Here is a 13,918-nt window from a genome sequence, read left to right as displayed (position 1 = left end):
TACAGATAAGGTTAAATATGAGAACTCAGACTGCGTTGACGAATAAAGATGGTCATTGACTGTTAAGCTCATTAGAATTGTACAAACTCTGTTTTTGCCTTATAAACTGTACTTCCATGTATGTTTGCATGTTTCAAATAATCACTGCAAATACTTTCTACTAGTGAAACATAAAGAAATGAGGTTGGCTCAAGACTTTTACACATTACTACATCTCTCTAACATCAAAACAAGTCATCGGCATGAGCCTGCAAGTACAAGTTGATACTGTTCAACTCTTCAGTGTTTCACTGTCTTTGCTATTATGAAAGCATAAGAACATAACAAGTCTGTATTAGGTTTTTAAATTTACTAAAAAAGATTATCAATATATACACATTTGAGAAATGACAGGGTTTTGTATTTGTATTCAGTGGTTATTTCCACTTCTGGCTGATATGTTTCTAATTTTGAACACATTTTCCCACTTTAAAATACATAATGCAGTGTTTCTCAAAATAACTACTGGGTTTCTTCCCCCTTTCCTTTTTGCTATACTTGGTTAACCCTAATTGTCCTCCTTACACACACACACACACCAGCACACACACAAGCACACGTGCACTGGTTGTAAATTTGTGTCTCCTGGTCAGTGAGCATCTGTCCCAGGAACTGTTTGGAAAACAAGGAACCACTCTTCTATGTTTCTACTCTGGATAAAATCATGCAGCAGTGGTTCAGCCGTCCCTAAGGTGTAAAATTACTCAGTGAGTAAATATATAAATACAGCACAGTGAATCCTATATGCATAGGACTTACACAGATATACACACATCACTACACACATGTAAATCTGGAGCATGTGGTTTATTTCTTTAGGTATATGGATCTGAAGTAAAGTCATTACACTTTATGTGGCTCAATGTCTCAAAGGACATGAGGTCACCATGTGGGTCTCAGTACAAATTGAATTGTTTTGCATGCCAGCTGCTGCAAAAATGAAGAAACAGCAAATCTGTCCTGAGAGCTAAAGGGGAGTGAACAAAAGAGCCATAACCTCATGTAATAAAGCTTTGTCAGTACTTGGTCTGTTGCAGTGCTGATGTTGGCCTTTTGTAGTAAAAATAAACATTGTTGCAATCACCTGTAAAAGGATACACTTCTGTGTTTATCACATCAGTCAATCTTTAGTCATTACATAATATCACATTACACTGTATCTAAAGCCCTTTAGCATCATGGCATTGCACAACTGAAGAAGCTCGATCATGACAGCTACATGTGAGACCAACGTACTCCAAATCAACGCCGGCAAGACAAAGGAGATGATCATAGACTTCAGGAGGAAGTCACCCCCTACAACACCGGTGAACATCCAAGGGAAAGACATTGAGATAGTGGACTCTTATAAGTACCTGGGTGTTCACCTCAACAATAAACTGGACTGGACTACAAATACAGACATCCTGTATAAGAAGGGCCAGAGTCGACTCCACCTGCTGAGGAGACTGAGGTCCTTCGGAGTCTGCAGGACTCTGTTAAGGACATTCTATGACACTGTGGTAGCATCTGCCCTTTTCTATGCAGTGGCCTACTGGGGGAGTGGATGCACGGACAGGGACAGGAGCAGGATTGACAAACTGGTGTGGAGGACTAGCTCCGTGCTGGGATGTCCCCTGGAGTCTGTGGAGGTGGTTGGCGAGAGGAGGATGTTAGTAAAGCTGACATCCATCATGAACAACCCCCATCACCCACTGCATGAGTATGTGAGTGGGCTGAGCAGCTCCTTTAGTCAGAGACTGAAACACCCTCGCTGCAGGAAGGAGCGCTTTCACAGATCATTCATCCCAACAGCAGTTAGACTCTATAACTCCTCAATCACGATGTCATAAGTCACTGGACACTGTGAAAATCCACGGTCACCACTTCATGCATAATGGACCTTCCATGTGTGTGGACATGTGCAGGTATATATGTATGTATATGTATCCATATGTATATTTAGTGTGTACATGTGTGTGTACGTGTCTATAAATAGGAATAGTAGTGGTACAATAGCTATATCAAGCTATATAGTTATATATATCTTCCATATTTCCAACCATATCCATAATCACATACTGTGTATGCTACCATTGTATATAGTGTATTATCTTACTTTTTTTCATTGATTGTACTTATTTGTATTTTTGTATTTCCTTCTGATATCTGTACCTGAGCTGAGGTGACGCACAAATTTCCCCGTTGTGTATCTTATCTTATCTTATCTTATCTTATCTTATCTTACATGTTGCTATAACCAAAACTGTAATATGAGCATGACAATTTTCCCTGAATGCAGCTGGCTTTACCATACAGCTTATCACAAAAAGGGTTGTTCATTGCTATTTATAATTCAGTTTGAGTAACATAGAGCTATAGATGCTTGTGGCTCCATTGTAAATGTCCAGTTTAAAAACTGATGAAACTGGTGATTAGGATGCTAGAGAGCAGCCTTTCATCTCAGAGGGCGTTTGCATCCACAGATCAGATAAAGGTTCAAGAGCTGTGGCAGATTTTATCATCTGTGCTCAAAGTTTAAGGGACTAAAACAGACACAACCCCCAAAACAAAACAAAAAGAAGATAAAGAGAAACTTTAAAAAAAGTTAATGACTGTATATTTGGCTGCAGCTTGCTTTATGCAGCAAACCATACTGTATGTCACTGAGTTTAAGTTTGGTTGTGTAGGTGCTGCTCAACGTATAAACAATGAGTGCATTCTTGTGTAAGAATGTATAGGGGGGCTTAATCATAGTGAGGCAGCATACAGCCCTAACGCACACATGACTGATTACATAACTGACAAAGGAACCAGCCAGCGGTATACAGTGCAAACAATAATAATAACAAGATCCGTTTTTTCGCTGGAAAAAAAAAGTATGACTGAGATTAGAGCTCACAAAGCCACACTATTAAAGAATAACAGTCAAATAACGATGTGCTGTGGACATACCATGCTGACAGCACGGTCCCACTGAGGAGTAGAGTTTCCAGCAGTCCTGGTGTTAGTTTCTCTGCTCGTCTTACCACAGGGCTTCTTTTAAAAGCTTTTCTTTTTCGTTATTTCTGATAACAATCGGGGTAGCAGATAAAATTTATACGGGGACAAAAGCCTTGACCAGGTTTGACAACTTGCGGACACGTTTTCGAGAGCTGGAACAAACCGTGGTCATCAAGTCAAGAAGAAACGAAGGAGAGGAGCTGAGCCAATGGGAAGACCGAAGGGGCTGAGCTGCCCTTCCCCAAAATGGGAAGCGGGGCTTGACAACACAAGAATACACACTGCTGCTGGATTACTGTGTGGAACCTGCACGGCTTGACAGTGAGCACATTGAACTGCTCACACTTGACTTAATTATAGGCTGCAGTCATGCGCAGAAATAAAAGTTATTAGTAGATTCATTAAAGCTCAGCCAGAGAGCGCAGAAGAGTGCGCCGTCTGTGCCTTACTTTACGCAGAGCAATGCACAGAAATCAACAAGTGGCTCATAGTCAGTGTGCATTGGGAATAACTCAGATACTAAACTGCGGGGTTTTGTAACGAAGCTGTTTTGCGTGTAGTCATTAGCAATTGTAGTTTAAAAAACCAGCGGGGGTATAGGTTTTCTGAGAAATATTAACATGCTTTAACTGTGCTACTTGAAAAACAATTAGATTGTCACTACAAATAAACAAAATTGTGGGCTCTTTGCATAAAAATGGGTACTGATATTAAATATATATGACATGGATTAGGATTAAAATAAAAACCTGTCTGTGTCCACAAAGCTGAATCCAGCCACTTACAGTATAGTATTCTGAATTATTTTTAGTAGTAGAGTAGCTGCACTCCCCCTGGTGGAGAAGATGTGTCACAACGACAACTTATACCAAGTCACCCAAACGGTAACCCACTGACTTGAACGTTGTGGTTCCAGTAGTGCGATTAGAGGAGCAATGAATCAGAGCGGTAATTCAACTGAGCATATTCATGAATCCATAAAGGGAAACATTTAGACTCTTAAAAGGAGATAAAGCTTATATTTACCTGTTCACATGTTGAAAAGAAAAACAGCCTAATTAACATTTTTTTAAGGGATAGTTTCATTACAAATGTGGGTGTAGGGACAGAGATTTACACACTGGACATCTTTGTACTGGAGGAGTAACCATGCAGCTAGAATGCACATTATAAGTGCTCTTCTGCAAGGCAAAGCTCACAGCAGGATAGTAAATCCTAAACTAATTGTACAGCTGAAAATGTCTTGTATTACTCACTGTCACATGCAATAATAGATGTAAAGTAAATCTTTCTTTTAGAACAACCTAAATGTGGAAAATGTCCTGTTGGTACACATGCTTGAAACTGAAAGTGATTGTTGTTTTCTATTCACATTCAGTGAAAAAAAAAAAAACAAGCAAACAAACAAAAACAATAACTTTGTTCTACAGGCTGATCTAATCGTCACATTAGCTGACAGTCAGGAAAAGACCACAGGATAGTTTGTTGTGGAAACCACATGGGACACAGTGTCTTTAATCACCAACGTCAGATCACAGAAAGCATCAAACGCAGAGTTGATTCTATGCAACCTCGTGCAGTATCAACACACTGTGCAACAGCCAGGTCAGACATGACGAAATTAGCTGAAATGACCAGCTGGTGTCACTACATTACAGCTTAAAAGGCCTCTGTTCATTTTCTGCTGCATGCCTACCTGCATAAAGTCAATGTGGAATCCCTTTGTGCTCAGAAATAAAACATTAACTTTAGGGTTGTATTTGTCATCTTTCATTTTGTTGTAAACCATCAATATTCACCCTAAGGTTGATAAAGAACCTCAGCCAAGGTGTGAGAGCTAAACAAGGCCTGGTTGAGTTAAGCCTCAAAAGTTGTTTCCTAAAATGTGATTAATTGCAACATTATTCTGTAAATTACAGATTTCTTATCTTTTTCGGGCATTAATTCTTTCAGTCATTACACACCAAGTAAAAATTGTGTATAGCGAATGGTTAATAAGTGATTCACCCTTTAACTAACATGTTTAGCCGCATGTTCTCCTTAAATTGCTGGCTGTCTGAGTGGTGTCCCAGAAACGATGTGGGCTTCATAGATAATTGGCAAACCTTCTGGAGGAAACCTGGTCTTGTTAGGAGAGACGGCATCCATCCCACTTTGGATGGAGCAGCTCTCATTTCTAGAAATATGGACAAATTTATTAAACCCCCCAAAATATGACTATCCAGAGTTGGGACCAGGAAGCAGAGTTGCAGTCTTACACGCCTCTCTGCAGCTTCTCTCCTCCTGCTACCCCCCCAAAAACCCATCTCCATAGAGACTGTGTCAGCTTCCAAAAAGACAAAAAACAAACTAAAAACCAGCAACAAACAACTTAAACATAAACAATCAAAAAGAAAGAACAATACAGTATCCACATCTGAACCAAAGAGTAAAACAGTGAAATGTGGATTATTAAATATTAGGTCTCTCTCCTCCAAGTCTCTGTTAGTACATGACTTAATAATTGATCAACAAATTGATTTACTCTGCCTTACAGAAACCTGGTTGCAGCAGGATGATTATGTTAGTTTAAATGAATCAACACCCCCGAGTCATTCTAACTACCAGAAACCTCGAAGCACAGGCCGAGGGGGCAGTGTGGCAGCAATTTTTCACACCAGCCTATTAATTAATGAAAGACCAAGACAGACTTTTAATTCATTTGAAAGCCTGATGCTTAACATTGTCCACCCCAGCTGTGAAACTCAGAAACCAGTCTTACTTGTTATCATCTATCGTCCACCTGGGCCTTACACAGAGTTTCTGTCTGATTTCTCAGACTTTATATCTAATTTAGTTCTGAGCTCAAATAAAATAATTATTGTGGGTGATTTTAACATCCATGTAGATGCTAAAAATGACAGCCTCAACATGGCATTTAGTCTGTTATTAGACTCAATTGGCTTCTCTCAAAATGTAAAAGAACCCACCCACCACTTTAATCACACTCTAGATCTTGTTTTAACATATGGCATAGAAACTGAACATTTAACAGTATTTCCTGAAAACCCTCTCCTGTCTGATCATTTCCTGATAACATTTACATTAATTGATTACACAGCGGTGGAGAGTAGATTTTATCAAAGTAGATGTCTTTCTGAAAGCGCTGTAACTAAGTTTAAGAATATAATCCACCCACTGCTATCATCTTCAATGCCCTGTACCAACACAGAGCAGAGCAGCTATCTGAACGCTACCCCAACAGAGGTTGATTATCTTGTTAATAATTTCACCTCCTCACTACGTACGACTCTGGATACTGTAGCTCCAGTGAAAACTAAGGTCTCTAATCAGAAGTACCTGACTCCGTGGTATAATTCTCAAACACGTACCCTAAAGCAGATGACTCGTAATCTGGAGAGGAAATGGCGTGTCACAAATTTAGAAGATCATCATTTAGCCTGGAGAAATAGTTTGCTGCTTTATAAGAAAGCCCTCCGCAAAGCCAGAACATCTTACTATTCATCACTGATTGAAGAAAATAAGAACAACCCCAGGTTTCTCTTCAGCACTGTAGCCAGGCTGACAAAGAGTCAGAGCTCTGTTGAGCCAACCATCCCTTTAACGTTAACTAGTAATGACTTCATGAACTTCTTCACAAATAAAATTTTTATCATTAGAGAAAATTACCAGTAATCATCCCACAGATGTAATATTATCTACAGCTACTCTTAGTACCATTGATGTTAAGTTAGACTCTTTTTCTCCAATTGATCTTTCTGAGTTAACTTCAATAATTACTTCCTCCAAACCATCAACGTGTCTTTTAGACCCCATTCCTACAAAACTGCTCAAAGAAGTCCTGCCATTGATTAATTCTTCGATCTTAAATATGATCAACCTATCTCTAATGGTCGGCTATGTACCACAGGCCTTCAAGCTGGCTGTGGTTAAACCTTTACTCAAAAAGCCATCTCTAGACCCAGCAGTCTTAGCTAATTATAGGCCAATCTCCAACCTTCCTTTCATATCAAAAATCCTTGAAAGAGTAGTTGTCAAACAGCTAACAGATCATCTGCAGAGGAATGGTTTATTTGAAGAGTTTCAGTCAGGTTTCAGAGCTCATCACAGCACAGAAACAGCTTTAGTGAAGGTTACAAATGATCTTCTTATGGCCTCTGACAGTGGACTCATCTCTGTGCTTGTCCTGCTAGACCTCAGTGCAGCGTTCGATACTGTCGACCATAATATCCTATTAGAGCGATTAGAACATGCTGTAGGTATTACAGGTACTGCACTGCAGTGGTTTGTATCATATCTATCTAATAGACTCCAATTTGTGCATGTAAATGGAGAGTCCTCTTCACACACTGAGGTTAATTATGGAGTTCCACAGGGTTCAGTGCTAGGACCAATTCTGTTTACATTATACATGCTTCCCTTAGGCAGCATCATTAGAAGACATAGCATACATTTTCACTGCTATGCAGATGACACCCAGCTCTATCTGTCCATGAAGCCAGATAACACACACCAATTAGTTAAACTGCAGGAATGTCTTAAAGACATAAAGACCTGGATGGCCGCTAACTTTCTGCTTCTTAATTCAGATAAAACTGAGGTTATTGTACTCGGCCCTGAAAATCTTAGAAATATGGTATCTAACCAGATTCATACTCTGGATGGCATTACCTTGGCCTCCAGTAACGCTGTGAGGAACCTTGGAGTCATTTTTGACCAGGACATGTCCTTCAACGCACATATTAAACAAATATGTAAGACTGCTTTCTTCCATTTGCGCAACATCTCTAAAATTAGAAATATCCTGTCTCAGAGTGACGCTGAAAAACTAGTTCATGCATTTATTACTTCCAGGCTGGACTACTGTAATTCATTATTATTAGGATGTCCAAAAAACTCACTGAAAAGCCTTCAGCTAATCCAAAATGCTGCAGCAAGAGTACTGACAGGGACTAGAAGGAGAGAGCATATTTCTCCTGTTTTGGCTTCCCTTCATTGGCTTCCTGTTAAATCCAGAATTGAATTCAAAATCCTGCTCCTCACATACAAGGTCTTAAATAATCAGGCCCCATCTTATCTTAATGACCTTGTAGTACCATATCACCCTATTAGAGCACTTCGCTCTCGCTCTGCAGGCCTACTTGTTGTTCCTAGAGTATTTAAAAGTAGAATGGGAGGCAGAGCCTTCAGTTTTCAGGCCCCTCTTCTGTGGAACCAGCTTCCAGTTTGGATTCGGGAGACAGAAACTATCTCTACTTTTAAGATTAGGCTTAAAACTTTCCTTTTTGCTAAAGCATATAGTTAGGGCTGGACCAGGTGACCCTGAATCCTCCCTTAGTTATGCTGCAATAGACGTAGGCTGCCGGGGGATTCCCAAGATGCATTGAGTTTTTCCTTTCCAGTCACCTTTCTCACTCACTATGTATTAATAGACCTCTCTGCATTGAATCATATCTGTTATTAACCTCTGTCTCTCTTCCACAGCATGTCTTTTATCCTGTCTTCCTTCTCTCACCCCAACCGGTCGCAGCAGATGGCCGCCCCTCCCTGAGCCTGGTTCTGCCGGAGGTTTCTTCCTGTTAAAAGGGAGTTTTTCCTTCCCACTGTCGCCAAAGTGCTTGCTCATAGGGGGTCATATGATTGTTGGGTTTTTCTCTGTATCTATGAAGCGCCTTGAGGCGACTTTTGTTGTGATTTGGCGCTATATAAATAAAATTGAATTGAATTGAATTGAACTATTCGCTTTGGTTTCCATTGGGTAACAAGAACCCAAGAAAGAGACAACTAGAATAAATAAATAGCATCCTGGATATTTAATTTATTCTTATTATTTTTGTGACTGTGCGATTAGCAGGTAGAAACTAAAGACAAGTTCATGAATACAAAGTAAAAGGACAAATAAATTAGATCTTTACCAACAGCTTTTATGGTGGCTTTGGCCTCGGCTCAAATGAAACTTAATTTCTCTGAATGAGTGGAGGTGGTGTGCTTGAGTAAGACTGTGCTACATTGGTGAGAAAGAATGCAATGCGGATCACGTTAGGCTCTGGGCATAAGCCACAGGCAGTTGTTGATTGAAATACCTGTGATAAGGAAGGAGAAGCTCACCAAGATGCAGAGAAAGAATCTCAGGGAGGGAGGGAGAGAGCCAACCTCTGTATCTGTGTGTTATAGGAGGGAATAAAACAATGCAGTGTGACTACGAAAGGACGCCAGACTTGTTTTTCTTGTTTTGGCACATCCCAAGGAGGAAAGACATCCTCTTGCAAAACAGCCAAACTCACTACAGTCACTTGAGCAGGCGAAGTGGTGTCTTTACCCCGGATTCAAACACGCGAGACACACCAAAAGGTACGTTGATGTATGTCGGTTTAAAGAATTCCATCCATCCATCCATTCGCTACCGCTTATCCTTTTCAGGGCCGTGGGGGGTGCTGGAGCCAATCCCAGCTGTGGTTTAAAGAATTAACTTGTGTAAAGTGTATGTGTGTGTGAGAGAGAGAGGGTGAGAAAGAGAAAGAGAGGGGAAAAAACAGAGGTAGGAACTGAGAGAGACAGATACACCTGTTAGATCTAGGACGGCTATCTTGTGTCAGTAATGTGTTTCTCAGAGGAGTACATTTGGGGCAGTGTACAAACAGGTGCTCAAAACGTCAGGGCGTGTATCTGCTTGCTGTTAATTGCATGAACTGCTGAAGGAGAAAGGCAGAAAGATGAGATGTCAGGATAGAAAGCTACTGTATGACCTGTAAAGGACAGCCTTTTAAGAAAAACTGAGCTGTGGTGGAGTTTCTCTGTCGCGCTTTGATTGTTGCATCATCTGCATACCATCTGGTATCTTTTCCTGTAGTGTACCTGTCACTTACCTGCATGTGAACATGCCAGTATGCACAATGCTGAATACTCGGCATTCTTACAATCAGCCTGTGGTATGTGCCATTGTTGTGCTCTTAATCATCTTTTCTTTTTAATGTAATGGGTATAATGAATATGACGCCAAGATGTCAGGCAGGCAAAGTTAATGAGAATCTTTTATATCATTGAAGACTAGTTATCTACATGTGAACGTTTAAAAACGCTAAGGACGAGAGATCAAATATAACAATTCAAGTGGGACAAGAAAGGAGACATAAAAAAAGGGTAAATGTCATTGCTGTGCTACCAAAACATCATTCCCTATTCTGTGTACATTACATTGAATTCTGTTTATGTCCACGTGAAACAGATGTCAACATCACTTCCATCCGTGCTCCCTAGAAAGCCTTCAGGTGTCCGAGTTATGGTCCTTAAAGGACAGCAGGAGCTTTCTGATGGGGTTCCTAACAAGTCTGGCAAAGGTACACTCCTCTCCAAGAATGTGGTGTTGGCAAAAACATGTGTTTCCATCTTTTGCATATGCTTTTTGTAAACTTTGAATTAATGGCCTTGTTCTATTTCTGCTCAGAGAATGGTACCAGTGGGGAGTCGAATCAGATCCCTCCACTGAATGCAGACAGAGAAGTGGTACGTACTCATACGCCTCTTTTTTTGTATATATGAGTGGGTACAAACAAGACTTAGAAATTATCAACACAATCAGAAAATCACACACATATGAACAATAACCCCAGAATTATTATCTAAACTTTAGAAACAGTAAACCGATGTGGTGTAGTGTTCTTTAAAATGAAAAACAAGCGATATGATGAGAGCCTCGTGTGTGAATCATTCCTCAGGAGATTATGAACCACTGCTTTGACGATGTGGAGCGATTCATGTCGCGCTTACAACAGGCGGCAGAAGCCCAGACTGTCCTCAACCAAAGGAAAAAGAAAAACGAGGGGAAGACCAAGAAGGATAAAAAGACCCAAGAAGGTGAGGACCTCGACAATTTCTGACCAAAATAAATGACTTATATTGGAAACAAGCAAACCTGTCTCTTCGAGTGATACCGAAGAGCCAGATATGTTTTGGATAAGGTTGAAATTTAAAATGTAGGTTAGCAGATGAAAGTGAGCTTCAGACATGTGGAGGAAGGAGCAATTCACATTGACTCAATATTTTACACACTGAAACTCAACAGGCAGGATGCAAAACAAACAAACATTCGGGTAACGCAGAAAATTCCTGCACATCATGAGAATGTCTAAGACACAAGGCATGCAAGTACCTGAACACGTTTATGCACTGCTGTTTCTTCATATAGCATGATATTATGATGTTTTATATTGGGCACAATTAATGTCTGAGTCTGAGTCACTAAGTATTTCTCTTTTTGTCTAACTTGGCAAACTCATCTGGGTGTTTCCTAAATTAACACTGGGATGGACTAAAGGCAGGCTCTTATTAGTCATTACTTTGTCTTATAAGAGCACTTGCTGTGACAAGCTAGAACAAAGGTCATGGTATGTTGTGCTTCTAGTATTCCTTTTCATTTCTACTTTTATTTGTTTTTCAGAATTTTCCCCAAACTAAAGTGTTAGCATCCACATGATAGTCTGTATCATGTCCCAGATATACTCCGTTCAGTTCAATTTTATTTGCATAGTGACCAAGGAGCCCACAATAATACAGAGAAAACAGAAAAAAACAATAATCAAATGACCCCCACCCCTCCCAATGAGCAAGCACTTTGGTGAAAGTGGGAAGGAAAAGCTCCCTTTTAACAGGAAGAGACCTCCAGCAGAACCAGGCTCAAGGACAGGCTGAAGGCTCTGCTTCCCATTGTACTTTTAAACACCATAAGAACCTCAAGTAACTGAGGAGTGAGAGCAAAGTGCTCTATTGGGGTGATATGTTACTATTTGGTCTTTAAGATAAGATGGGGTCTGATTACTCAAGACCTTCTATGTGAGTAGAATGATGTTAAACTTGATTCTAGATTTAGTAAATGTATCCGTAAAAGCAATACTTGTATGCTGTGGTTATAACAACCTTATGTTTTATATCTATGGTGTATATATTTTGCTGTTCTGTGTGCAGATGGTTTGTTGACCATGAAAGCCAGTCCTCCCCCAGAAGAAGACTTTGTGAACATCTTTCAGAAAATCAAGTACTCCTTCAGTCTGCTGGTATGATTAGACTACGTTATATTCAAGCATAAAGAGATTTGTTTGATAAATACAAAAAACAGAATTGATTTTTTTCAGGACCGCCTGAAGTCATACATCTCACAGCCCAATGCCCCAGAGCTGCTCCACCACATCTTTGTGCCTCTCAGACTGGTGAGACCTCATTTAGTGCTTTTTCTTCTTTTCCTCTTTCTTTGATCTTTACTGTAGAGACCCTCTCTTACAGATGATGAATACCACTGGGGGGCCAGCATTAGCTGCATCCATCATCAGTCCTGCTTTGACCAATGGTGCCGTTAAACTGCTCCAGGAACATCTGACTTTAGAGGAAAATGAGCTGTGGACTTCACTGGGGACCAGCTGGACCTCACCCAGGTCTGTGTGTGTGTGAACGTCAGCTTTACTAGAGACTGTGCACAACACGGTTTTAATGACAGGCTCGTTCCACTTTCTCCAGCTCCCACCTCGGTCTGACTGTTCCTCCGTATACACCTGTCTTTCTGGATGGGTGGAAACCTCAGACTCATGACTCTACTGGCCAGCCTTTTGAAGATCCCATCGAGCTTCAGCACAAAGTAGATGCTTTCAATGAAACCAAGCAGAAACAAAGTCAGCAGGAAGAAGCTCAACAGGCAGCACAGAGCCCCAGGTAGGCCACTGAAGAAGTGTAAATACATACAAATAGAGCAAGACATTATTATGGTTTTACAGCAGTTGTGATTGTTTTTGTGGAGGCTGTTTTCTTACTGGCTAGAATCAAATCAGTCAAGTGCTTTTAGTGGCAAACCATGATTAAGATTACTGATATCTGGCTCCAGTTTCATGTTTATTTTTTTATGTTTTGCATATCTTTTAAATACTATCTGTTTTTCAGAGACGGAAATGGACATGCGCACGGTGAGAGCCATTACCGCTGCAGTTACGACTTTGTCGCCAGAAACAGCAGTGAACTCTCTGTGCTAAAAGGAGAAACACTTGAGGTACACACCCTGAAATATGGGTGGCGATCTGAATACAAAAGTAGAGTTTAGATCCAGGAGTACGTCACACAACTTGGCTAATGAGAGTCATCTTTCCGTAGGTGATTGACTCATCAAAACGCTGGTGGAAGTGTCGGAACAGCTATGGCGAGATAGGATTTGTTCCTTTTAACATTTTGGAGCCTGTGTCTGCTCTGAATATGACGGAGAAAGATGGCTCAGTGGTGCACAGGGAGTCACAGGTATAAGACGACACACAGCTACACAAATACACAGAATTTTATTTGTGCCACTGCCTCAGAAACTGTACATACTGTGATTTCTTGGCGAATGCTGTCATGTAGTTTTTGTTCATTCCTGCCTTTTTTTCACAACAAAAGGCAGGTCCTGTCCCTCACTCAAAGCGCTTCTCATACACCCCATCAAGCGGGGGTCCCACTACAGCAATCCCAGCAGTGCGACCTCAAAGCATGGTTTTACCATCTACAAGGATGCAGGGAGATGAACCTGACAGAGGTAAATGAATATGGGCAGACAGAAATGTCATAAACACATGAAAACTAATAAAATTGACACGTTTTACTATTTCATGACTTTTGAATTTGATGGCAGCAGCACATCTAAAAAAAGTTGGTACAAGAAATGCCTGGAAAAGTAACCGGTACTAAAAAGAAACAGCTGGAAGAACATTTTGTAGGCAAGGCTGACTGGCTAACTGGCAACCAGTCACGAACATGAAATAAATCATCTATGAGAGGGTATAGTATTATCAAAAGATTCAGAGAATCTGGAGAAATCTCAAGGGACAGGCTGAAAATCAAGTTAAAATATAGATTTGTGAAGTTTGCAAATCACTGGAATATGTTC

The 13,918-nt window shown here is 40.5% G+C and overlaps 1 protein-coding gene across 4 annotated transcripts in view; it reads left to right on the top strand.

Moving 5' to 3' along the window:
- The window catches only part of eps8l1a (EPS8 signaling adaptor L1a), a 31,090-nt gene that overhangs the window by 15,226 nt on the left and 1,946 nt on the right, over nt 1-13,918 (top strand). The window contains exons 2-12 of one of the 4 annotated variants that reach the window (XM_084926306.1): nt 8,506-9,372; nt 10,247-10,358; nt 10,466-10,524; nt 10,737-10,875; nt 11,983-12,071; nt 12,150-12,224; nt 12,298-12,446; nt 12,529-12,720; nt 12,946-13,051; nt 13,153-13,293; nt 13,432-13,567. In XM_084926306.1, the coding sequence (XP_084782432.1) occupies nt 10,247-10,358; nt 10,466-10,524; nt 10,737-10,875; nt 11,983-12,071; nt 12,150-12,224; nt 12,298-12,446; nt 12,529-12,720; nt 12,946-13,051; nt 13,153-13,293; nt 13,432-13,567 (1,198 nt within the window). In that variant the 5' untranslated portion in view covers nt 8,506-9,372. Of the gene's footprint in view, nt 1-8,505; nt 10,359-10,465; nt 10,525-10,736; nt 10,876-11,982; nt 12,072-12,149; nt 12,225-12,297; nt 12,447-12,528; nt 12,721-12,945; nt 13,052-13,152; nt 13,294-13,431; nt 13,568-13,918 lie in introns of all 4 variants that reach the window. The other 3 variants (XM_084926304.1, XM_084926303.1, XM_084926307.1) reach the window with 3 other exon arrangements.

The sequence above is a fragment of the Perissodus microlepis genome, chromosome 4 (assembly GCF_051167445.1).
Source record: "Perissodus microlepis isolate ML-2025 ecotype Zambia chromosome 4, ASM5116744v1, whole genome shotgun sequence".
NCBI classification, from domain to species: domain Eukaryota; kingdom Metazoa; phylum Chordata; class Actinopteri; order Cichliformes; family Cichlidae; genus Perissodus; species Perissodus microlepis.
Note: the sequence above shows the minus strand (reverse complement) of the source record. Positions and strands in the feature narration are given on the sequence as shown.